Genomic DNA, 25,242 nt, shown 5'->3' with positions numbered 1-25,242 from the left:
CCGCATTGAACCAGGTGCGAATGTTCGCTCGCGTTCTCCGCCTTTCCCGCCTCCCCTCCCCCCGGCCGCGGTCCCCGCCTCCCCCCGCGCTGCACCCTTGGTGTTGGCTGCAGCCCGCGAGCAGTTCCCGTCAATCCCTCCCTCCCCTTTACACAGGATGTCCATATTAGGACATCTGCGTCAGCAGGTTTCCACGGCCGTTCCCTGCGGTCGTGGGGGGAATCATCCCCGAAGTCCCTCATCTTAAGGGCTCCATGCGACCTCTAAGACCCAGATGGAGAACTCTCACAAGATAAAGAACACAACAAGACGGGAGGCAGGGGGCTGAGAGGACGGCGGAGGCGGCGAGAAGGCGACAGAGGTGGCCAGGCACGCGCGCCACCCCTCGGGGGCCACAATGGTTGCGCCCCGTGACGTGTTGGGCTCATTCAGAAAATGCTGTTATAAAAGCAGTGGCTGCGGCGCCTAGTACTCCAACCGCATCTGCAGCGAGCAGCTGAGAAGCTGAGACAGAGCCGGCGGCGGCGCAGCGAGCGAGCAGCGACCGCTCTCTACCCAGCTCTGCCCCGCAGCTCCTACCTGTCTCCGCCCCTAAGCCCCTCGCCCGACTTTGACTACCTGAGATCATGATGTTCTCCGGCTTCAACGCCGACTACGAGGCGTCATCCTCCCGCTGCAGCAGCGCCTCCCCGGCCGGGGACAATCTCTCCTACTACCACTCACCGGCCGACTCCTTCTCCAGCATGGGCTCTCCCGTCAATGCGCAGGTAAGGCTGGCTTCGCGGCGCCTCGGGGCCCAGGGCTCGGGGTCACCCAGGAAGACACACCAGGGAGGAACTCTCAGGAAGACGAGTCGGGAACCCCTTTCCCTGGGGAGGGAGGCTTGCCCCGGCCGGAGTGCCCTATCTCGGGAGCCCCAGACTTGTTTGGAGTGCACGCACTCTTGTCATCATAAGAATTGGCTCTCCTTTCCAACCGCGGGTTCATACTGAGCTGCCCCCGGCCCGCGCTCCCTGACTGGTCCCTGACACTAGCTGGGGCAAAAGTGTCCCAGGCAAAGACTCGTTAACTAGAGCCCGGCGCCTCAGGGAGGCAGCAAAAAGCGGCAATCTCCCCTCCCCTCGCTGCCTGGAGCAGGGAGGAGGGGTAAGGAAGGAGGGTAAAGCTGGCGGGTGTGTAAGGCAGTTTCATTGATAAAAAGCGAGTTCATTCAGGAGACTCCGGAGCGGCGCCTGCGTCAGCGCAGACGTCAGGGATATTTATAACAAACCCCCTTTCAAGCGAGTGATGCTGAAGGGATAACGGGAACGCAGCAGCAGGATGATGGAGGAGAAAGGCAACGCGCTGCGGAATTCCTAGGAAGAAATGGGGAGATCTTTCGTTCTCCATGAGGGGCATGTAAAAAGACTTGAGCAGTCCATGGCAGGACGGTTTCTCCTCCCTCTCCCTGCTGCATGCGGCACTGGGAACTCGGCTCGCCCCACCTGCGTCCAGAACCTGCTCACTCACATCAGCTTTCTCCTTCTGTTTTCGTTCTAGGATTTCTGTACCGATCTGGCCGTCTCCAGTGCCAACTTCATCCCAACAGTGACGGCCATCTCGACCAGCCCGGACCTGCAGTGGCTGGTGCAGCCCACCCTGGTCTCCTCCGTGGCCCCATCCCAGACCAGAGCTCCCCACCCCTATGGAGTCCCCACTCCCTCGACTGGGGCTTACCCCAGGGCTGGAGTCGTGAAGACTATGACAGGAGGCAGAGCTCAGAGCATTGGCAGGAGGGGCAAGGTGGAACAGGTGAGGAGTTCTTGGCACCTTCTCTCTGTGGCTGAGAGGTGGCGGTCGGCATTGGTGGAATTGGGGGGCGCAGTGGACAGGGTGAAGCCATGCATAGAGATGACTACATAATCCTGAATGAGGAACCCTGGCTCCAAGCCCTTTCCATCCCAAGTCAGACTCCTATAGTCCCACCCCAAGAGGTACCATAATGCCTAGTTTCTTCCCTAATAGATTCCTATCTCATGCTTTTAGACTGGGCTCCTCTTTGTTCTCTTGCTGAGGATCTTATTTGAAATGCAAGTCACACCCAGCCTGCAAACTGCAGGTTAGAAATGGCTTCACAGAAGAGGTGCCAGAGGCTGGGAAGCTGCAGGAGCCAGTTTCACTGGGGTGCACAAATGGAGCTGATGACAGACACTGTTACTGAATGTTGCTCTTCTTCTCCCCGCAGTTGTCCCCAGAAGAAGAAGAGAAAAGGAGAATCCGAAGGGAAAGGAATAAGATGGCTGCAGCCAAATGCCGGAACCGGAGGAGGGAGCTGACTGACACACTCCAAGCGGTAGGTAGATCCCTTGGGTCACTTCTTTTTAAAACTTAAGGGGAAAGTTGGAGATTGGGCATAAGCGAGAAGTGTCCTTGAGCAAGACTGTGTCTTACACTTTGCTTTATCCTCTCTCTCCAGGAGACAGACCAATTAGAAGATGAGAAGTCCGCTTTGCAGACTGAGATTGCCAACCTGCTGAAGGAGAAGGAAAAACTAGAGTTCATCCTGGCAGCTCATCGACCTGCCTGCAAGATCCCTGATGACCTGGGTTTCCCAGAAGAGATGTCTGTGGCTTCCCTTGATCTGAGTGGGGGCCTGCCTGAGGCTGCCACCCCAGAATCCGAGGAGGCCTTCACCCTGCCCCTCCTAAATGACCCTGAGCCCAAGCCCTCAGTGGAGCCCGCCAAGAGCTCCAGCAGCATGGAGCTGAAGGCTGAGCCCTTTGATGACTTCTTGTTCCCAGCATCTTCCAGGCCCAGCGGCTCTGAGACCGCACGTTCTGTGCCAGACATGGACCTGTCTGGTTCCTTCTATGCAGCAGACTGGGAGCCCCTGCATGGTGGTTCCCTGGGGATGGGGCCCATGGCCACAGAGCTGGAGCCCCTGTGCACCCCAGTGGTCACCTGTACTCCCAGCTGCACTACTTACACGTCTTCCTTCGTCTTTACCTACCCCGAGGCTGACTCCTTCCCCAGCTGTGCAGCTGCTCACCGCAAGGGCAGCAGCAGCAACGAGCCTTCCTCTGACTCGCTCAGCTCACCCACGCTGCTGGCCCTGTGAGCAGGCAGAGAGGGGAGGCAGCAGGCATGCCTGTGCCACTGCCTGAGCTGGTACATTACGGAGAGAACCACGTCTTCCCTCGAGGGTTCCTGCAGACCTAGGGAGGACATTATCTGTGCGTGAAACACACCAGGCTGTGGGCCTCAAGGACTTGAAAGCAACCACGTGTGGACTCAAGTCCTTACCTCTTCCGGAGATGTAGCAAAACGCATGGAGTGTGTATTGTTCCCAGTGACACATCTGAGAGCTGGTAGTTAGTAGCATGTTGAGCCAGGCCTGGGTCTGTGTCTCTTTTCTCTTTCCCTTTAGTCTTCTCATAGCATTAACTAATCTATTGGGTTCATTATTGGAATTAACCTGGTGCTGGATATTTTCAAATTGTATCTAGTGCAGCTGATTTTAACAATAACTACTGTGTTCCTGGCAATAGTGTGTTCTGATTAGCAATGACCAATATTAAACTAAGAAAAGATATGACTTTATTTTCTAGTAGATAGAAATAAATAGCTATATCCATGTACTGTAGATTTTCTTCAACATCAATGTTCATTGTAATGTTACTGATCATGCATTGTCGAGGTGGTCTGAATGTTCTGACATTAACAGTTTTCCATGAAAACGTTTTATTGTGTTTTTAATTTATTTATTAAGATGGATTCTCAGATATTTATATTTTTATTTTATTTTTTTCTACCTTGAGGTCTTTTGACATGTGGAAAGTGAATCTGAATGAAAAATTTAAGCATTGTTTGCTTATTGTTCAAAGACATTGTCAATAAAAGCATTTAAGTTGAATGCGACCAACTTCATCCTCTTTTCATTCAGGAAGTTTTGTAAGATTCTGAGAGGTATTATTGGAGACCAGTTTGTCAAGAATGGGAAGCTTCTGGAAGGGACACACCCCTCTGTTTGATCCTTTATCAGAGAGAAAGAAACCCTAGAGCCGAGGTTGGAGTATTATACAAATGTGTCTTCACTTTGCAGGGCTGAGAGTCTAATTACAGATTCTGGGAATGGGAAACTGCTTTGCAATAGCTTCTGTGGAAACACGTCTTCCCGCTTCTTTTTCTGGTTTGAAAGTCAAAGGGGGGACTATTTAAATCTAGTTGTACTAATATTAAATTTAAATATCTTGGTCTTCTAGGAATCCTTTTAGCAAACAATTAAGCTTTGCACAAACTACTTTAACTATTTATTGCCACAAAATCATGTGAAGGTTACTCCCGCCTTAAAGGAGAACAAATAGAAGAATGGTTAGAATGATGACTTTCTCCATATTCCACTATTGGGACTGGAATCTTAACTTCCTCACTCATTGCTCTATTCATCAGGCTGAATTGCTTCTTAATACCTGGTTAAAAAAAAAGTATTCACTGGTTAGAAAAAGAAAAACCCCACAACTTTTTAGTCCTTATCTCTAACATACATGCATTTAGTTGTATTATTTTTATTCTGGGAAGGAAAGGAGGGTTATCGTCCTACGCCTTAGTAATAAATGTGTTGTAATTTCTGAAGTTTCTTTCACATATGCCTGACGTTCAGTTTACACTGGGGGAAGAGAAAGCTGGCTCTGAGAATTTGAAAGAGATCTCAAACAGTACAAACAATGGTTGATCATTTGGTAAATAAAAAGTTACATAATAGCTCCAGAAGGAGAAGTCAACACGAGTGAATAGGCTTTAACTTAGAAACTTTATCATCTTAATGAAGAACACGACCTTTGTCTGGGACACATCTGGTAATGGGGCACTTACGCGCACAGGTAAAAACCACAAAGAGAGGGGGCGGCGCCCTTCCCCCACTGCTCTCTGCTATCAGACAGGCATGGTGCTCAGAAGCCAGAGCCCAGGTCTGCACACAGGCTGGGTGCAAGAGGAGCTTCAGGACCAGCCTTCTAACGCTTTGGTGATAATGAAAATCACTGGGTGGTTAGGAGATGTCATATTCAGCCAAGTTGAAAGTTTTAATTTAATATGACAGTTCCATTGAGGTTGGTGTTCTCACCTGTGATCTCCCTGCTCCTTGCATAATAATTGACATTTACAAGCAACCTACTTTAGGCTCTTAAGAGCACTGATCTCTCACCCATCACTTACATATTATTTTCGCCTGTCGGGCAGTAATGAAAGTGGCCTTAGATTCCCTGTTTGTTGTTCAGAGGGTAAGTTTTCTGGATCCCTTAGATATGACCTAAACTAAATACAGAATCACTATCACTAGAACCTAGATCTGAAGTCACAGCAAGAGATCTGAAGGAAGCCAGCTGGCTCCCTTACATGTACAGTGATAACAACCCATGGAAAGAGATCTCTCAGATGGGGAAGGGAGGCTGAACCTCTAGCCCTGGACACTACACTGTACTGCTCCTGGAGACCTGACTAATGGCCTCTGTCAGCCCTACCCTGATTATAGAGAGAGAGCATTGCTTTCCACTTGACAGCTCTGGACTCGAGCTAGACACAGACTCTTCCTCTAGTTCACTATAGCCCAGTTGAGACCAGGCAACTCTATCAACAAGACTGCACTGAAGGTCCAGAGGGAGGGATTTGCACACAGAGAATCTCCTTAATAGGCTTCTCAGAGGCTTGTTCTAGGGTCCACCATAGGGCTGACATCCTACCAAGCTCTCTGCCCACCCTTTTCATGGGATCAAGAGAAGAAAGGAATTTCCCCTTTCTAGCCAAAGGGCTCCTTCCAAGTCCTCCTTTCCTGACTCAGGATTCAACAACTCCCATGGACAATGGACACTGGGAAAGGCATCTTCCTTTCGGGAAAGACTCCGATACCTACCCACAAGATATGGCCTTACGCTGGTCTCAACAAAATAACTATCTCAGGGCATCATGGTTCACTGATACAAAAGATACTCAGATTATAGAAAGGGATGGGAATGAGGATGTGAGCTAGTTTAGCTCATCAATGGATTCCCCAGATGATTCAGTGCCTGGCACATAGTACAGGGTTAACAAATATTTGTGGGGTGGATAAATGAATACATTCTACACTATTTCCACAAGCAGAAATATATTCCACACATACTCTCAAATTCTCCCAGCCCAGGACCTGTTCTGATATTAAGCAATGGGGATTTCACATCTTTTATATCCGGCTTCAAACACATACCCACTTCCATCTTTGGTTCCTGGAATTCCTCTGCTGCCTCCCCGGGCTTACTTCTGGGTTATTCAATTTCAGAGTGAGTGCACTGCCATTGTACTTTCAGCTCCAGATGAATTTCAGATGAAAAAAGGGTAGAGGAAAAAAGTTATCTTTATATAATAGTGGATTGTAGATTCTGCATCATCTTTGCACATCCCTGCATCCCACATAATCATCAAAATTAAAGGGTAGCATTTAACAATTTGTTCTAATAACAGTAACTTTGTATCAACAGCAAAATTCCATGCGTGAATGAAAGGAAATCAATTATACTCTTTAATTAACGAATAAGGTAGAGACAGAGGCAAAGTAAAAGTTCTCAGATCATCACTCTAAGGAAATCAGTTGAAGTTTTGATGTTTTTCAAGTGAAAAAAAAAATCTAAAACAAAAATTCAATCTTTAAACCATGTGTGAGATTTCCTCCAAATACAGAATAATCAAATTCCTCACAACATCAACGAGATGTGAGCATCATTTGAATGCTGACTATTGGAGCACTTTAGTCTGTGCTGTTTTGCTATAAACATTAAAGAGTTGATTTTTGACTCCTCTCCACTCTCATCTCCTGTCCTTCCCTGTAGGCACTCTGCTCACAGGTCTTCCTTCCCCTCCTGACACATAGCATGCATGTTCCTGCCGCAGGGCCTTTGCTCTTGCTGCCCCTTTGCCTGGGCCTCTTTTCCCAGCCTGGCTCCTTCCTGTCATTCAGGACTCAGTTCAAAGAACACCCCCTCCAAGAAGCCTTCCCAGGTCATCCTATCTAGAGCACTTCTACCCACACTCCCTCCCCATGACTCTGTACCTCATTATCCTGCTTTTTTTTTTTTTCACAGCCCATATCACTCTCTGCAACACCTAAATTATGTTTTCTTTTCATTTTAAACAAATTTCTGCCTTTCACCACTGGACTGTGAGTTCCATGTGAGCAGGGACCTTTTTTTATTTCAATCACCTCTCTATCTCTAATGTCTATTTAGGCACTCAAATGCTTGTTAGATGAATGAAGATGAATGAAATGTATGAAAATTACAGATAAAATTTTACAGAAATAAAAATTGCAAAATGTCTAAAGGGAGATAACCAGAACTTAACAGTGAAGATGAGCTGTGAGCTTTGTAGATTTCTTCCTGAGTGAATGAGCATGCCCCTTATTTAAAAAAAAAATTCCTGGTAGGGAGGGATAAATTAGAAGTTTGGGATTAATAAGATATACACTACTAAATATAAAATAGATAAACAACAAGGACCTACTGTATAGCACCGGGAACTATATTCAATTTCTTTTAGTAAACTATAACGGAAAATAATCTGAAAAAAAATATGTCTATATATATGTCTATGAATCACTTTGCTGTACACCTGACACTAACATTGTAAATCAACTACCCTTCAACAAAATTAAATTTAAAAAATTCTTGTCAACAGTTCTACAATATTAAGATGAGGAACTAGCTAGGTTGGGAAGGAATTTTAAGGGTACAAAAAGTACAAGTATACTGCAGGTCAGTGACACTTCTAGGCTAATTACAAATTGAGAAACTTGTTTCAGTATCAAGCAAAGAGTAGATATGGACGTAAATGTCAGTATAATCGTCATCAGAGACAAACAAAACTGTGTTTTTCACTCTCGTTGATATAACATTTTCAGACTATCACACAAATCCATTTGAGTTCATTGGTTTCTAGCAAGAAGTGTGCTAAATTATAAAACTTAGAATTTAGTCTGCATTAGAAGAATAGGGTTAGCTGCTCTCATGATCGTGACCAACATCAATGTCATTATCACAGTCATCATTTACCAAGAATATGGCCAGACCTGAGGAAGAAAGATGAGAATAAAGGGTATCAACTCTTGATGAATGAGTTCAAAGTCTCCGAAGGCTGCTGGCTGAAGAGGTTTCCACTTTGCACACAGGAGAAAGCAACGGAGGCATAAACAGGGTTAGTTGTAACGTAATTCATTTCAATGGCTCCACACACCCACTTAGGGGCTAATCTAAGCTGCCTTTCCTTTGCTCTCCTTGAGCCTTGTTCAGCAGCACAAGAGGACAAAGAGCACAAGGGGCTCTGGCCTTTGTTGTCCCAGGGAGGCTGCCTGGCCTAATGGTCATCAGCTCTTCTTAATTAATAAGCTGTTTTCACTCTCAGCTCACACTGACATGGTGCGTAGGTTTGGTGCAGTCAGTTGATTAGAACAGAGCCCAGAGTGGTTTGGTCATCAGTTATGTTAGAAGCAGGTCCACAGGACGGAGACCCTGCTGCATGGTGTGGAGCAAGAGGCAGCCCCTCTCTCATAAGGGTGAATGGCACTGGCCCCAGTTGCTGCCATGTTTACTTTGGGGAGCAATTTATGGTCAGCTCTGCAGAAACAACTATTCATTTTCAGGCTTTTGAGTTAATCGTGAGACTGTCATTGCAGCTTGACTTATCAAAGCAATATGATAAATAAATAGGATTTGAGGAATTGGATCCAGTATAGCAGAGTGTTTCAGAGCCTAGGCTCAGCTTTGGATCCTGGCTCCTTGACCTTGGGCACTTTACTTCTCCTCTCTGCACATTATTTTCCTGATCTGTGAAAAGGGGACAATAATTGTATTCACCTCTTGGGGTTGTTGTGAGCATTAAATAAGTTAGTATGTATAGAGCTTATTACAGTGCCTGGGCACTCAGGGGTATTGTAAAAGTGTGAGCTACTATTTATCATCTTTATAATTTAGGGAGGTGGGGGGTCATGGGTGAAAATATATACTCTCTAGAGCAAGCATGTACTTCATTTCATTCGGTAAAAAGTTTCTAGGTGTCTATTCTGTATCATGTGTTGGATTCAGATGTGAAGAATATGCAATCTTGTCCTCAAAGAGTTCCTGGTCAGTAAGGGAGAAAGACATGCAAACATGTCACACACACACTGTAGCAATGAAAATTAACAGGAGGCATATGTAACAGGGGTTACTAGAAGGAGGAAGAGATAAACTATCTGGTGGAATCTCTGAGAAAGTGACCTCTGATCTGGGCTTCAAAGATGGAAGGAATTTGCTAGATTAGCAAGTGGCAGGTGGAGGATTCCAGGGGGCAGAGGGATATACACTGTAAAGGCACAGACTCAGAAGACAACACACTTGGTTTTGGGGACTATAAAATGTGGAGCTTGGGGAAGAGAGAGTGGGAGATGTCAACTGTAGAGCGTCATACGATACATTTGATTTCATATACATCAGTATTGCAGCATCACAGTGGAGGGGGCTGGAGATAGGTCAAGAAGAGGTAACTGTGGCCAGATCATGAAGAGCCTGGTATTTACTTAGTTCAGTTGTGTGTAGGCTGAACCCAGGCAGTGGTGGTGGGAGGGAACAAGAAGTAATTAGGGGGTAGGGCTGTCAGGACTTGGTGATTGATTGAATGTGGGAGGTGAGGGAGAGGGAGGAATCCAAGCTCACTCCCAGGCTTACCAGGCTTGACACACATGGAAGCTTGTGGTTCCCCAATGACATTGTGACTATAGGAAGAAAGCAGGTTTGGGGGAATAAGAAGGTAAGTTCTGTGTTGCACATGTCGAGTTTGAGATGCCTGTTGAATATCTAGGGTTGACGGGATGTAGGCAGTTGGAATTACATGGTAGAGGTTCTAGGATATCAATTTATAGAGCTTGTATGGAGGCATGTGGTTGGGCCAGAACCTGGAGCCTTAGGATATAATACTGATAATGGCTAACATTTCACACGTGCTTGCTATGTGCCAGGCTGTGCTACATACTTTACAGGCAATGCTAAATCAGGGACCGTATTTGCTTTGCTAATCATTTTACCTCTAGCAACTTACACGTAATGGGTATGCAATAATTGTTTTGTTGAATGGATGCTCTCATTCAGTCCTCACCACAATCCTCTGAGGGAGATGTGATTAGGGTCCTTGTTTTACTGATAGGGAAATGATCCAGGATAGACCAAAGAAGTTAACCAAGGTCACACAATTGCTAAGTAGCAGATTTGAAATCAGTTCTTTGTGACTCTAAAGTCCAAAGTGCTTAACTGCTTTGCTAGAATGTTAAAAACCTGCCCCCAAACATATACCTCTGTGATCTGGGGCGAGACTCTAACCGCTATGAGACTGTTTCCTCTACTAAATCAGGAATGGGTTTCAAAAATTTCAGACCTCCTCTCCAGGTTGAAAACATTGATGACATCAGATGACAACTGTGGAAGTGCGTTGAAGGGGCCCACAGCACATTACTGAGGGTGGAAGGCCTGAACAATGTGTGCAGTGCTGCAGTGGGACACCCAGCAAGTCCCAGGTACAGGCAAAGACGAGGGATTAGGGTTCTATTTCTGTACAACAAATTACCACAGATTTAGCTGCTTAAAACAACACATACTCACTATCTCACAGACTCTGTGGGTCAGGAGTCCAGGCACAGCTCAGCTTAGTCCTCTGTTCAAGGTCTCAGAAGGTTGCAATCAAGGTGTCAGTCAAGCTCATTCTCAGCTGGATGCTTGAATGGGGAAGAGTCTGCCTCTGAGCACATCCGGATTGTTGGTGGACTTTATTTCCTTGTGACTGTATAACTAAGGCCTGGCTTTTTACTGGCTGATGGCCAGAAGCCACCCTTAGGTCCTAGAGGCTGCTCATAGTTCCCTGTCATGTGAGCTTCCTCACCGTGGTTGCTCATTTGATCAAGCCTACCAGGAGAGCCTACTAGTGTTTGCTGGCAAGATGGAGTTATATATATATAAAATGACATAATCTGGGGCTGACATCCCATCACCTTTGCCATATTCTGTTGCTTGGAAGCAAGTCTTAGGTTCTATCTGCACTCAAGGGGAAGGAATCACACAAATTCCCTACATGGTCGCCAGGAGGTAGGAATTATTGAGGGTCACACTAGGGTCTGTCATCTACAAGGGATCACATCACCTTCTGAGAATTTAAAAACAATAATAAAACTAGCTAAAAGTGGTCTGCTTTTTTATTAACACCATGTACTGGCAATTTTAGACGTCATCAGTGACAAAATACTCCTTCCTGAAAAAAATCTTTTGTTGTTTTAAGTTCTAAGCAGTGGCTGGGATTACTATTGAGTTTTCATACATGTATACATAAGCTTCATTTAAAAATTATTTATCCTTTAATGCAGTGTATTCTACATGGAAGTAAACTCCCAGTTATACTAACAGTTGCTCTCTAACATGTGGATTTAGCTATATGCCTTCATTTTAAGGGTAAGACTGTAATGGTTCAGGCTCATTTGAGATCATTTTGGGTGCAGTGTGTGTCCCCAACCCTATGGTCGTACATACACTGTTTTGAAATAAAGATAACACAGTGACAGTAAAGACAAGGAAACTGAACCCAAGTTGCTTCAGTTGTTATTCTATATGACCGTCTAGTTTTTGTGTTTAACACTGAAAACTGTGAAGCAGTGCAAACTGAGACTTGCAACGTTTTGATTTGGTAAATGCACATTTCAGTTAATATATGAAATATTTTACTAAATTTTAATATTAATTTTAAAGTGGAAAATCTTTTAAAATTATTTAAAACTGAAAAACGAATCAAGAAAAAAAAATTACAACAGTAGTGCAATTTAGTAGTTGCCTAAACTACTAAACTATTATTGTGATGCTTAGGAATAAAAATGAATAGCTAGGAGTAATTTGGGCTCACAATGCGCTAGACACCCAGTTCCAAATACACACACACACACAAACATCCATATTAACTTATGAATACGGGCACTCCTGCTATTATCCTTATTTTATAGATAATATAGTCTGGGGGCACAGAAGGATTGCGATCTGTTCAAGATCATCCAATTCGAGTGGCAGAGCTGGAATCTGAGTCCGGGTAGTGTGGTTCCAGTGTCTGAATTCTTAGACACTGGTAAGAAAAAACAAAGCAAAATCAGTGTTTCCAACAGCCTTGCAGGCCGAGGAAGCCCTTGAAAACGGACAGGAAGGCTTCTATCCATCCAGGAGGGCTTCTTTCTATTCAGGAGGGAGAGCTGGCTTCCCAAGGCCCAGCCAGAGGGGGTGCTCTCTCGGCGTCCCCTCTCCGCCCTCTCGGCACCCTCGCCGCGCCCCTGCCCTCGTCAGCCAAGCCCAGGTTTCTCCCGGCCCTTCCCAGCTTCCGGCCCTTTGCTTCTGGCCAGGTCGCTGGGTCAGGCCGCGCCGGGAGCTCCGGAGTCCTCTATTTACTGTTTGGTTTCCATGGTGACACGTAGGCGCCGTCAGCGCCTCCCGTCATCCGCCCCACAGCGCGGCCCCCACCCGGCGCCGTGACGTCTGCCCGCCGCTTCCGCTCTGCCCATATTTGGCTCAGCCACTGCACCGCGCGGGTCGGGAGGAGGCTGGGAGCAGGGCTCCCGCCGCGTCCCGCCCCCTGTCTCCGGCCACGCCCCCGTGGGGGTGGGTGCTGCCGGCGGCTCTGTTCCACGCGACCGCCGACTCTTCCTGGAGACTGGAGCGGAGAAGAGGGGAGGGGGCGACAGGGACCCCGAGGGGAGGGCGTGGGTGATTGATGGGTGAGCTCGGGGGTCCCAAACATTTGTCTCGTTGAGGCTGCAGACAAGATTTGAGCTGCGTGATCTGTTTCGGGTGGGTGAGCTGGGATCACGATTTTCTAACTCTATGCCCGGAAATCATGGAAACAGCCATCGCCCGCCTCACTCTATTTTATATTTTATAAGCTATTTTATATTTTATAGGCTTGAACGTAAAATTCTCGCCCATGGGGCAGTGGAGAGATTTGAAGACCAAGATTTTGGGATCAGTGTTGCCCCTTGGGGGATAAGTGACCTTGGGAAGGTCACTTTGCTTTACCTAGCCTGGTAAAATGAACTGTGGGGGTGGGGCGCAGTGTCGTCGGGCTTGTGAGGGGAGATCGTCCATCACCTTTTAACTATAGGCACGGGCGGGGAGGCATTGCATAATTGGAATATCAGTATTATTTGAGGACCCCTGCAATTCTGACCCCCACAGTAACTGGATTTGTGCGTCTCATTGCGTCTTACTCATATTAGGCGCCTAATTATCTGTTGTTAACTGATTATTGAGTGAATCCCAGGCAAATTACCTTCGGATTTCACCTTCATAAATCCAGACCCCCGCAATTCCTCTTACCGGCGGAAGGAGGAATATTGCGGCGATGATTAATAATCGCGCAGCAGGGTTGCTGATGTAAAGCGATTTGCAGATGTAAAGGGCAATAAACATTCCTGGGAGGAATCCAGCGAGATTCCAGAAGTCTCCGAGGGAGCTGTGGGTGTGTGCCGCCGGTCCATGAGGGCGGGAGGCAGTGCCACAGTGGCCCCTGCCCGGGAGCCGGCTGTGGAGTCGCAGCTACCGCCGCCCACCCCCAACCCTCGCCCATTCCCCAGTTCCTCTGGTCAAAGGACTGTGCGTTTTTCAGAATTTCAGAGCTAGAACGCACATCAGATACTATTCTTCTAATTCAGCCTTTCAGTTTTACAAATGGAGGAACTAAGGCTCAGAGAAGTTGGTTCATCCATGCAAACTTGCACAGCTAGTTAGAGACGGATAAAAGCCAAGATTTCTGGTTTCGAGCTAGTGTCCCTTCCCCTTTCCTCTAACCTCTGCTCTGGTGGCTTCAGGACCCTGTTGCCTGGCTCAGATGGTGGAATGTACAGTAAGGCTAAATACTGACTTCAGGGCTCCTAAAGGGTGCAGTGGCATGCCTACTGCCCCACACAGCCCACAGCACACCAGGGCTGGGGTAATGGCCAGGAGGTGTGTACTCCCCAAACCACAAGCATTCCTCGGTGCAGTGGCTAGAATGGCTACCCTTGTCCAGAGAAACTGAGTTGGCTGTCCTGAAACCACTCTTAGACTAGCAGCTGGTCATTTTTCAGTTACCCAAGCCTTGCATTACGTTTTTCTCAGCCAAGACAACAGCAGAAGGCATGGGTAGCCTGAATGCATGGAAACCCCTTTTTTGCTCATTGGAAAGTCTTTTCAAGGTACAGGAGATGTGGGGGAATGTCTCTTTAATGTCTCTCTCTTCCCTTTCAGTCTCACCCAATTTCCTCTTACATTCTATATTCTGTTTCTTCCCTGACTCTAGGCTGAATCCGAAGGCAGCTCAGACTGAGAAGACTGGTGCCCACTGCTGGCCTCCGGCCATTCCAACCTGCTAATTTGCGGAGTCTGGAATCTTTCACCTTTCCTGGTTGTGCTTGGAGCTCTAGCAGCAGAAGTAGCAGCTCTTCCCCCTAGTGGACACATGAGGCGCCCTTTTCCTATTCCAGAAGCCACAACAGGGCTAAGGGGAAGAGATTTTCTTTGTTCACTCTGAGGGAAATAGCAAAACTTGGCAGGAAAAAGAAATCCCATTTTTTTTTCCTCTCTTTATTTCTGTGGATCTGGTCAATTTGGACACAGAAAACACTTCTGTTGTTTCTCTTGCCTGGACTACTTTTTTCCTTCTTGCTAGCCAAAACTTGCCTCTTCTTTTAAACACTATTTCCAGTTCCACCTCCCTCCTAACAACTTTTCTGACTCCTCTCCTATGTATCTTAGGAAATCCATCTGTGCACAGACCCAGCACACAGAGCGCATGCTTACATGCTGTCTTCACTTTTGTTTCTTTTAGAATGGGGGCCAGGTCCTGGATGTCTTTTGTGTTCATAGACCTCATAATGCCCAGCACAGGAATGGGGACAAAACCTGCTCTCAAGCTCTTGCCGATGAATGGATTCACTAACTGATTAATTTCTAAAGACACAAACCGAAGCCTTTGCTTTGATAAACCTTCCTCTCAGTTCTTTGGGGAAATCTAGATAGTGATCTAATCCAAGATAGCCTTGCATAAGAAGTAGTTACACAAAGCAGTTTCACAAGAGAACACCACCACCACCCAAGAGAGGGGTAGGGAAGTGGGAAGTGGACTCTCAGAAAGATGAGGAGGAGAGTGGAGACTCGGGGAGGTCAGAGGATGAAAATTTGGGGGTAGGAGGGCGCTGCTCCTGGGTTCAGAGAGGCAGCACGTCCTCTAGAGCCAGGTTTCTCTCCCAACACTTGCTGTGTGGCCTTAGGCAAGTGTACTCTCTTTGCTGTGCCTCAGTTTTCTCATCTGTAAAAATAACTCCCCGTCTCCTAGCCATAGGGTGAGGATAAACTGAACTGCTCTTTGCAAAGTCCTAGGACAGTGCTTGACACATAGTAAGTGCTATCTGTTTTCCAACTTAGCTGTCTTGTAAATGGAATGAGGGGAGATTATGTGATCTCTTGGTCTTCTGCGCTGGTCTTCCTGGGCAATGCATGAGCTTTGTGGTCACACAGGTCTGAGTGGATTCCTGTCTCAGTTCCTCACTGTTTGACCTTGGACAGATCACTCTACTTCCTGGAGCCTCAGTTTTTTCACATCTGTGAAGTGGGGATAATTGTGTCTACCTCAGAGGCTGTTGTATGTATATATGCTTATAAAATGCCTGGCATATCAGGAGCTTATTAAACAGAAGCTATAGTTACTGTTATCTGTGAGAGGAGCCGTATATAAAGGAGAAATCGCATCTCCAAAATCTTTGAGGTTTCAAGAAAGACTGAATAGATTGAATAGCAGGGAGACCAGCTCAAATCATGGAGCTTGCAGGTGGGATGTAGGCCCTGGGTCTGGACCCTGACTCGATGTCACAACATCAGAAGAGACCGGGAGTCATTTGGCTTGCATGTTGGCTCTAGAAACGTTTTCTGCCTGAGGGCTGTGCTGAGGGTGTGGACCCAGTGGGTTGCCAGGTGCCAGCAGCTGGAGGCCCCTCCTTCCTGGAAGGGGGGACGTTAGTAAAAGAGAGCTTGGGCAGGGCAGGGCTCGGAAACCTGTAGTTGTTGAGTGTGTGTGTATGGGAATGGCCCAGGGCCCTCCTGCCCTGGGAGCTGGACTCCTAGGCCTGGCACCGCCTCCCTCACAGCAGGTTCTGCTCCTCAGAGCTGCCATTCTGGCCCTGACCCAGGCCACCCCAGAGTGATTGCCAGCAATTATCTGAGGGGTAGGAGGAAGGAGAGTTATGATAGTCATACAGCCAAATGAACCTTAATTCCCTTCCGCTGCATGTACAGAAAAGTACTAAACAGAATATTCAAATGCTGGGATGTAGTTCTCTAAGTTCTTTTAGAAGCAGGGAAGCAGGGTTGCAAAATCCAAGAATGAGTTGTTGCAATCCGAAGCATGTTAGGAGTCACTCTTACGGTGCTCACACTTGACGGCTCCTGGCCCCTGTGACCCACGAGTTGTGCGCTCCCCAGCAAGCCAGGGTCCACACTAAGTAAGTTGTCATTCTGGGGTCCCGGACACAGTCTTAGGGGCTGTCTGTAATCTGTAAGCTTCATTCCAAACTCGTGTTTCCTGTCATGGCAAGGGTGGCGGGGGACAGGGGGCGAGGTGGGGTGGGCAGCCCAGTGACTAGCACTTAGAGCAGAACTCAAAGGAAGAAACGATCTTCAAAAACACATGGCTTGTGAAGAGTCACGAAGGTGCTGGTATCGGTTGTCTCTGGAGAGGAAGGAATGTGCCTTTTATTTTCTTCTTTTTACTTGTTTGTACGCTCTGATTTTTTGTTTTTGGCAAGCACACACATCACTTTTGTAATACAAAATGTTTTTTCAGTGTTCCCAGCAGAACAGTATGTTTGTTTTTTTTAATAGGTAGCAATAAGTGGAAAGGCTAAAACTCAAACAGCTCCTGTTTTTTTTTTTGTTGTTGTTGTTGTTTTTGCTTTCCCCCTCTTTCCAAAAGAAATAGATGCTCATGGGGAAACCTTTGAAAATTCAGATAAGCAAAATAAAGAAGATAAAAATCCCCTGTAATCCTATTATATCAATAACCACTGTCAGCATTTTTGATTCTCCTTTTCAATATACACCCAAGTTTTACAGTTTTTAGTTTATGCACTATAGTTTTCATGAAAATTGGACCATGCCACAATACTGTTTTGTAATCTGATTTTTCTATACCATAGATCGTGAACATAAACAATTTTTCTACATGATTACTTTAGCAGCTAGTCACACAGGATTCTACTTATAACACTTTAAACCAGTCCTGTGTTTTTGGACCTCTGGGTTTCTAATTTTTTTTTGCTATTAGAGACAAGGCTGCAAATGTCTTTGGGGCCAAATTTTTGTGCACATCTAAGATTATTTTGTTTAAGTTGGGCCAAAGATGTTTTCCTTATCACGGGTTGTGAAATGTAGCTGTGCGGTCCATTCAGTGTCACACGGCACAGGGTGCAGCCCCCGTTCTGAATAGGAAGGGAGTATTGGCTCCACCAGTGTCCAGCTGTGCAATCTTGACAAAATGACTTGCCCTCTCTGCACTTCAATTTCCTCCAATACAGAACTGGGATGATAATAGCTATGGAATGAGTTGCTAGGAGGATTCAGTTAAAAAAAAAATGTGTCAAGGGGTGCCTGACACAGCAGGTGATGAGCTCTCAATAAACGGTGATTGGTTTCTTCTTTTTTTTAATTAAACTATAGGCAGTTTACAATGTGTTGGTTTCTGGTGGACAGCATAATGTTTCAGTCATACATATACAGACATACATTCATATTCTTTTTCATTATAGGTTGTTACAAGATACTGAATATAGCTCCCTGTGCTGTACAGAAGAAACTTGTTGTTTACCTGTGATTAGTTTCTGATTTCTGGATTGTCTTCTCTTCAGGAGAAGGAGGTGTCTTGACATTGAGGTCTGGTTGCCTGGGAAGGTAGGGGGAGACCTGGAGCAGGTTTAAACGGTGAAGGGGAAGACGCTAGGGAGTGGAGTGGAAGGGGACATGTAGTAATGAAGGGGTGGAGGCCGGGGAGGCTGAGGAGAGGTAAGCAGAGGAGAGTGTGGGCTGTAGGGGACGGGGGTGAGATATCCATACGGGCCACTGGAGCAGGGACCCTCAGAAACAGAGCCAGATGCCACCTCTGTAAGATCCGAGGCCGAGCCTGTGCCCTCTGGTCCCCGCCCCACCAAGGCTGCTTCCTGCCTTCCTCTCAGGCCCACGTCATCACTCCAGGCCAGTCTTCTTTCAGTTCCTTGAGTGTGCCATGTTCTTCCCTGTTGGATGACCTTTGTACGTTATTTCCCCTGCCAGGAACTTCCACTCTTCCTAGCGAATTCCCAGGCACCCTTCAGATCGTAAGCTTGATACTCACTTCCTCAGAGAGGCCTTCCCTGACAAACCAGCCCCCTTCCTCCTGGTCCTCCCTCATGGCCCTCTGTGCCCGCATGGCAGTTATGTGTGTTTATGAACAGGCTCTGCTTTTTGCTCATTCTTGTGTCCCTGATGCCCAGCACATAGTAGACACTCAACAGACAGTCACTGAAATGGAAGAAGAATAAGCCAGTTCATTTGTGATCTGAAAAATGCTTTCACATCCCCTCCTGCGGCTTCAGTCCCGTCCTAATCGATGCTGGCTGGTTGGCTGAAGGAATAGGAGATGTGGGGGCTAAGATGCCTTAGCCAGCTGCTCTCCCATCCTTCTCTCCCTCAAGGAGGCAGGCTTCCTTTTGGAAGAAAAGAAACTTTAAACCAGTGCTTCTCAAACTTAAATGTGTATAAAAATTACCTAGGAATCTTCTCAACAAGCAAATCCTGATTCTTGGGGTCTAGGGTCCTCCCTAGGGTCAGGTACAAGACTCTGCAGCTCAGCAAGCTCCTAGGTCATCCCCATGTTGCTCGTCTGGGCACCACGGGAGCAGCAAGGCTTTCAGAATTCACCTCTCCTCTTTACACGCCACTGATCCCCGTGCTTAAGGGTGAGTCGCTGCGCCCTCTGTCGGCCGCTGCGGGGCATGACAATCATGGCCCAAGCAGGTAAAGACTGCACGCCTGAATTTTAAAACGCACGCCAAATTCTTGGGGACCAAGATCTTCTGCTAAAAGCAGATGGGCATCCAGCTCTAATAACGTTAGGAAAATGTACTCTTAAGAATACACTTTGTAAAAGATCCCAGCCATGCTGAGGCAAAGGAACTCCCTGAACTGAAGGATGTTAGGGCTGGGAGGAACACTTACATCATCTACTCTTTTGCCACAGTTGGCTTTTCTTACTCTTTTTTTTTTTTTTTTTTTTTTTTTAATAGCAGAGGCCTTTCTTCATCAGGGTTGCATTATGACCTTAATGGGCCCTGCACACTTTGATCTTTGTAGGCCTCTTTCTCTAGAAAAGTTAATTAAAATTTCATTTTATGATTGCTTTGATATAAAGGTGAATATATAATATATTGTACCTTTTTGACATGAAAGTTAACCTTTTTCTTCTGATTTTTTTAAAGAAATTAAAACATTTCTCTGGATCCCTAAAAATATCATGGGCCCCAGGCACCATGCTTCCCAGGTCATGTCTCCACCAGGCGGCACAGAGTGTATTCTTAATGCTGTTAGAATCTGCACACCCACCTGCTTTCTGGAGAAGATCTTGTTCCCCAAGAATTTTGTGTGAGTTTTAAAATTCCTGGGTGATGTCTCTCCACACACGCCCGACTGTGCTAGGGGCCTCGAGGGCCATGATGTTGTCCAATCAGGTGACCAGACTGAACATGTTAAATGACTTAGACATATAATGTGCTAAGTGCTTACCGTGTGCCAAGTGCTCTAAATGTATCACTTAAGTTCCAGAACAGCTACTATCCATGTTGTACCCATGAAAACACTAGAGTGAGAAGGCAACATCACTTTCTAACATCACAGGGGAGTAAGTTGGCAGATCTGAGATTTGAACCCCAGATCTGTCTGATTCTCTCCACAGGATGTGACTGGATATACAGTGAGGCGCCTGCTGGGATATACATTCCCAAATGTATGTTACACTCTAGGGCTACTGGGTGCAAGGTGTCAGGGAGGGCTGGAGGGTCTTAGGGAGGAGGGAGACTGGAGACCGGCTTTGGAGAAATGGTCATTGCAGAGATGAAGTTGCAGGGAAAGTCACGTGAGGCCACAGAGATGGGGAGGTGAGGTCCCCTGGTTCTGGGGACTTCCTGAGCATGAGGGAACTCAAGGTTAGGAAGCAGAGGGTGATGAAGCCGGGTGGCTAAGAAGGGTGAGGAATTTTGCCCAGTCCAGTGTTCAGTGGGATTCTTTGTTTCCTTGAGTCCTAAAATCTAGTCCTAAATGATCAATACCATAGCATAGTTTTATCCCCTGTCCCTGTCTCTGTTCCTCATCTATCAAATGGGAGTTTTGAAGCTTGCCCTACACTCTCAGAGACGTCAGGAAGTTCACATGACTGTCAGCCGCACAAGGATGGAGAGCCTGGGTCTGATTCAGGCTGTACCCCCGGGGCCTGGGTGCTCAGCACACATTTGGTGAAGAAATGAGCATCATATTCTACAAATCCCTTTGAAAGCAGCCTCAGGAAACAGCGTGGCTCGAGAGCACACCCTTAGCCAGAAGAGGGCGCTCTTCAGTGAAACAAGGTTTGATACAGAAAACCAGGATCTTTCTGCAGGATTGTGGTTTGAGAATTTACATCCCTAGGCTTTGCTTTAAGCTTTAGGATTTAAGAGATCAAATAATTCCATTCTAAATTCTTATATTTAACCTTCTTTAACTCTAGTATCCCAGCTAGGAAAAGAGGCTAAAATGTAGTTTATTTCCTCTATTTCATGTTCTCTTAATGCTTTAGGCACTTAGTACAGATGTGATTAGTTTTATCTGGGGGGACGGGCTTGAGACAGCAACCAGTTTATTATATTATGTGATTTTGTGGGTCAGGAATTAAGACAGGAATTGGCTGGGAAATTCTTCTGCTCAATATGGCAGACTGATGTCCTCCATGGTATCAGCTGGGGGATGGGCTGGCCTGGAGGGTCTCAGGTGGCTTCACCTACATGACACAGATGTAATTTTATATTTTGTGTGATTATTTGATAAATATCTGTCTCCCTCACTAGTCTAGAAGCTACCAAAGGGCCAGAACTATGTCTGGTTTTGTCTGTTGTTTTACCCCTAGGGGCTAGCGCAGTGCCTGGGCCACTGAGGCTCACTAAATAGTATTTGTTGAAAGAATCAAGGATGTAATTCTTATAAAGTGTCGGGATGCTCAGGAAAAAGGCATAGGTAAGAGTTCATGATAATGATCATAGCTCAGGAAGCGCCAGGCTGAGCTAAGTACTGGACCACCCGGCTGGTTGGCATTATTTAGCCCCATCTTACAGATGAGGAGCAAAGGGTGCTCTGACACAGCTTCAAAGGGTGATGCACCAGAAGCACCTTTTATATCACAAATCAGAGGACCTGGGGAAACTCAGGAGCCCTGGCGGCCAAGCAAGTTATTAAAGTAAATTATTTCAGAGATAAAAACCTGATGAAATGACAAAAGGCTAGAAGATACGTTTCAAGTTAGTCACAGTGTTCCAGATTCCTGCTTCTATGTTATGCAAATAATAAAGGTGAAACCACGCCAAATGATGAGGTGACGTTCCCCTCGGATGTCTATCGCCACGTTGCCTTAAACTGTCCCTCAAAATCCACATACTGTTTCTTCGTCATCCTGGGTTTATTTATTTTTGATGTTTCTGCACAGCTGGACTGCTCTGCTGACATGTGAAGCTTCCTCCGATTCATCAAACAACAGGCTGGCCTTTTGTTATGGGTGGGGCACCGCAAAGCCAACTTTGGGTTAGTAATAGTGCCCTTGATAGAAGTTGCCTGGGGGGTCAGAGTATTAGCGGATTATCTGATGCCCAGGCTTCCTGGAGGCTCTGCTTTGCTTGAAGGGCTCTTCTAGATCTTGTTACTGTGATGGAGAATACCCCAGGGTGCCAGGAAATTCCTGCCCTGGGCAGGGAGCTGACTTCCTGGTATCCTAGGGATTCTAAGGCCAGCTCCCTGTAGCCAGTCAGCGTTGAAGTTGCCTCAAACTGACAGACAAGAGGAAGCCCAACAAAAGCAGCTGGAACCCAAACAAACAGACTCGGTTGCTGCTGGGAGGGGAATCAGGCCTGGCGTCATCCAGGCTCTGGGCCAGGCCGTTGTCATGGTGATGGCCAGCCGAGCCAATTCTCTGAGGGGGAAGCCCCAGGAGGGGGCTGGGGCGCCCAGTTGGGGGGCCTGTGCTTCTCCAAGTAATAGAAACCCACAGAAAAGGCAGGCTCCTTCCAGAGAGCTGCTTCTCTCAGGAGCCAGGCAGGCGGCCCAGGGGGCAGTAGACTCAGAGAGGCTGGCTGGCCTGGGAGGGAGGGAAGTGGCCAGTGAACCAGCAAAGAGGCCTCTGAAAAGCCTGGAAGGATTTCCAGGCAGAAAGGATTTGCAGTTGTGTTAGCTTTCTGGGCAAAACATGAACTGAAGTGGATCACAGAGTTCTTTAAAACAGAAACAAAGCACAAAAACAATCCACACACACACAGTGGCCAGTGGAGGAGAGAGGGGCTTTTGGGAACCTCAGAGGTGGCATGAGAAAACGTCTTCTGTCCTTCTCCAGGAAGTTTTTCCTTTTCTTTTCTTTTCTGATGACCACAATTCAAGTCTTTACCTGGAGAAATGAACAGCATTCAGCGAAGACACGTTAGAAAACCTGTTTTGCAGGGCAGGGCCTAAAAGGTGTTCAGTCCATGAGAGTGGGTTACTTTAAGTTGAAGAAGAGACTCCCTTTCTGGCTAAAGGGCAACATTAGCCAAAATAAACGCAATGGGGGAAAGAATCTTGGTACCTTCCTTCAGAAATCTTACTGCAAAAGTGTCTGTCATACAAAAGGACAAATACTGTACGATTCCTCTCCTACAGGGTTTCCAGGGCAGTCATTTCATAGAGACAGAAAGCAGAGTGTTGGTCACCAGGGGCTGTGGGTGGGGTGGGATGGGAAGTTAGTGTTTAATGAGGATGGCGCTGCAGTTTGGGAAGATGGGACAAAATCTAGAGATGGGTGGTCATGACACCCAACTGTGTAAATATACTCAATGCCATTGAACTGGATGCTTAGAAGTGGTTAAAACAGAAGAAGGGGTATAGCTCAGTGGTAGAGTGTGTGCCTAACATGCATGAGGTCCTAGGTTCAACCCCCAGTATCTCCATTAAAGATAAATAAGAACCTAATTACCTCCCCTACAAAAATTTTTTTAAAAGATGGTAAATGCTACGTTATGACTATTTGACCACAATTTTTAAAAAAGTGTCTGTCAGTCAAAGACTATCTTCTTCTTGTACCAGGAGACGGTGGTGTTTGCTTGGAGCTGAACACCCAGGGCTTGTTGGCTCAGCTCTCTCACCCTCGCTGTGTCATCCATTAAGGAGCCGTTTCTTCCTTCAGCCAATAAGGAAGAATGGGCGTGAAGGCGTTTAATGAACAGAAGTGTGCCACAAGAACGTGAAATGTGATTGATATTATTTAAAATTCATCTTTAACGTACCCAAGTGCCAAGGGGCAAGTTGAAGGGAGAAAGGGGGAGCTTTGAAGAAACTAAGGAAAGGATTCTATTTGGCAATTAGAGGAATTGGAAGAAGCCCAAGTATTTTAGGAGAGTAGAAGAGAATTCTGGGCTCATTCTCAGAGGCCAGAAGGTATGACCCACTTGGACTGTTGCAGCGATTTAAAATACTTCTCCCTTTTGCTAGGCCTAAATTGAGAAACCAGTTAAGCCCACCCATCAGGAGGAAATGAAACAATGTCAAAACATCACCTCTCAAATTTCATGAAGGGAAACTGTAAGGTTACAACACAAAGCTGGGTGGAAGTTTATGGGATCTTGAACCCAAACACATGGGTTACCATCAGAGAGTCCCATTAACTGTCAACAGTTTATTCAAAGCAACTTTTTTTTCCGTTTCAAGAAATTCACTATTCACCGACACTATTTACCTAAGATATGTTATATTAGCATAAATTAGCATGTGCTAAGCACTAATCTAAAGGTAGCACATATCTTATCTTTTCATTCCTTATAAGAACCATGCAAGGTGAATCTTTTTCATAGACAGCAACCTGAAGCTCATGTTTAGAATTGGTTCTTTCTGGTTCTTTATCTCCTCATCCATGAAATGGGAATAATGTCACAGCTAGATAAGTATAACAGCTTGCCCCATATCACATAGCTGGTAACTAGTAATGTCAGGATTTGAACTCATGTCCATCTGACTCCAAAGCTCTGCACTGGAACACAACACTATCCTGGAGAAAATGCCATTGTTAAGAAGCTTATGAAACAAAAGTGGTAATTCTGCTCTGATAGCAACTAGAATGAGCAGTTGGTAAATTGCTTTATCAAGACACTGCGTGATGTCATAACGATATACAATGGGGAAGCATCATGAGTATGTGTCAGCAGGGATTTGGGATTTGGGTCTAAAGTTGGATGAAACCACTACTACAGAATATGAAGCAATGCCTGGCTGTATTATGTATGTATGTGTGTTGTGTGGGAGACTTGCACGATGACTGATTTTTTCAACACTGAGGACCAGACACTCCAATAGCCAACATGTACTTGGTGCTTACTGTGAGCCAGGTGCTCCTCTCAGTGCTATACATGTAATAACTCATTCATCTTCACAGCAGTAATAGTAGTAACTGGTAATAGTATTCTTATTTTATGCATGAGATACGAGGCACAGAAAGATCAATCAACTTGCCCTAGACCCCCCAGACAGTAAGAGGTGAAGCTAAGATTTGAACCCAGGGAGATTGGCTTCAAATTCTGTGATCTCTTATTCTTTCTTTTTTAAAAAAATCTTGTAATAACCTTTAATAAAAAAAATTGAAAATAAATACATGTATGTATATGCATGACTAGGACACTGTGCTGTTCACCAGAAACTGACACATTATAATTGACTGTACTTCAATCAAAAAATAAAAAAAGATAAATGAGGAATAAAAGCTCATTGCTTAGAAATAATTATCCATGGATCTAAAGTCAAGAAAATTCTTTATAAGAAAAAATACATAATTGCGGGGGCGCTTGAAATAGATCAGAAAACACTTTCACATTAATTGTTCTTTTCATATACTTCAAATTTGTACTTAATGCCTTTTTTCTCCTGGACA

At 46.0% G+C, this 25,242-nt stretch overlaps 1 protein-coding gene and 1 long non-coding RNA gene across 2 annotated transcripts; one reads left to right on the top strand and one right to left on the bottom strand.

The window, feature by feature from the left end:
- The first annotated feature begins 460 nt into the window (after window positions 1–460).
- Window positions 461–3,897, top strand: FOS (Fos proto-oncogene, AP-1 transcription factor subunit). Its single transcript, XM_010963045.3, has 4 exons — window positions 461–767; window positions 1,540–1,791; window positions 2,225–2,332; window positions 2,456–3,897. The coding sequence occupies exons 1-4, from the start codon at window positions 627–629 to the stop codon at window positions 3,095–3,097; spliced, it is 1,143 nt and encodes a 380-aa protein (XP_010961347.1). The 5' UTR covers window positions 461–626; the 3' UTR covers window positions 3,098–3,897.
- Window positions 3,898–4,276: 379 nt separating this feature from the next.
- On the bottom strand, window positions 4,277–10,770 carry LOC141577895 (uncharacterized). The gene is made up of 3 exons (XR_012507446.1): window positions 10,635–10,770; window positions 6,221–8,161; window positions 4,277–4,448 (listed from the first exon to the last, which is right to left on the bottom strand). It is a non-coding gene; the product is annotated as an uncharacterized LOC141577895 (long non-coding RNA).
- Between the last annotated feature and the right edge of the window lie 14,472 nt (window positions 10,771–25,242).

Source organism: Camelus bactrianus, chromosome 6 (genome assembly GCF_048773025.1).
Source record: "Camelus bactrianus isolate YW-2024 breed Bactrian camel chromosome 6, ASM4877302v1, whole genome shotgun sequence".
Taxonomy (NCBI): domain Eukaryota; kingdom Metazoa; phylum Chordata; class Mammalia; order Artiodactyla; family Camelidae; genus Camelus; species Camelus bactrianus.
The sequence above is the reverse complement of the archived record's forward strand: the minus strand, read 5'-3'. Positions and strand labels throughout refer to the sequence as shown.

Excerpts from the sequence above, each read along its gene's own strand:
- FOS (XM_010963045.3), top strand. The coding sequence starts at position 627 with ATGATGTTCTCCGGCTTCAACGCCGACTACGAGGCGTCATCCTCCCGC. Across the intron at positions 768-1,539 it reads GCTCTCCCGTCAATGCGCAG|GATTTCTGTACCGATCTGGC; the intron begins GTAAGGCTGGCT and ends TTTTCGTTCTAG. Across the intron at positions 2,333-2,455 it reads TGACTGACACACTCCAAGCG|GAGACAGACCAATTAGAAGA; the intron begins GTAGGTAGATCC and ends CTCTCTCTCCAG.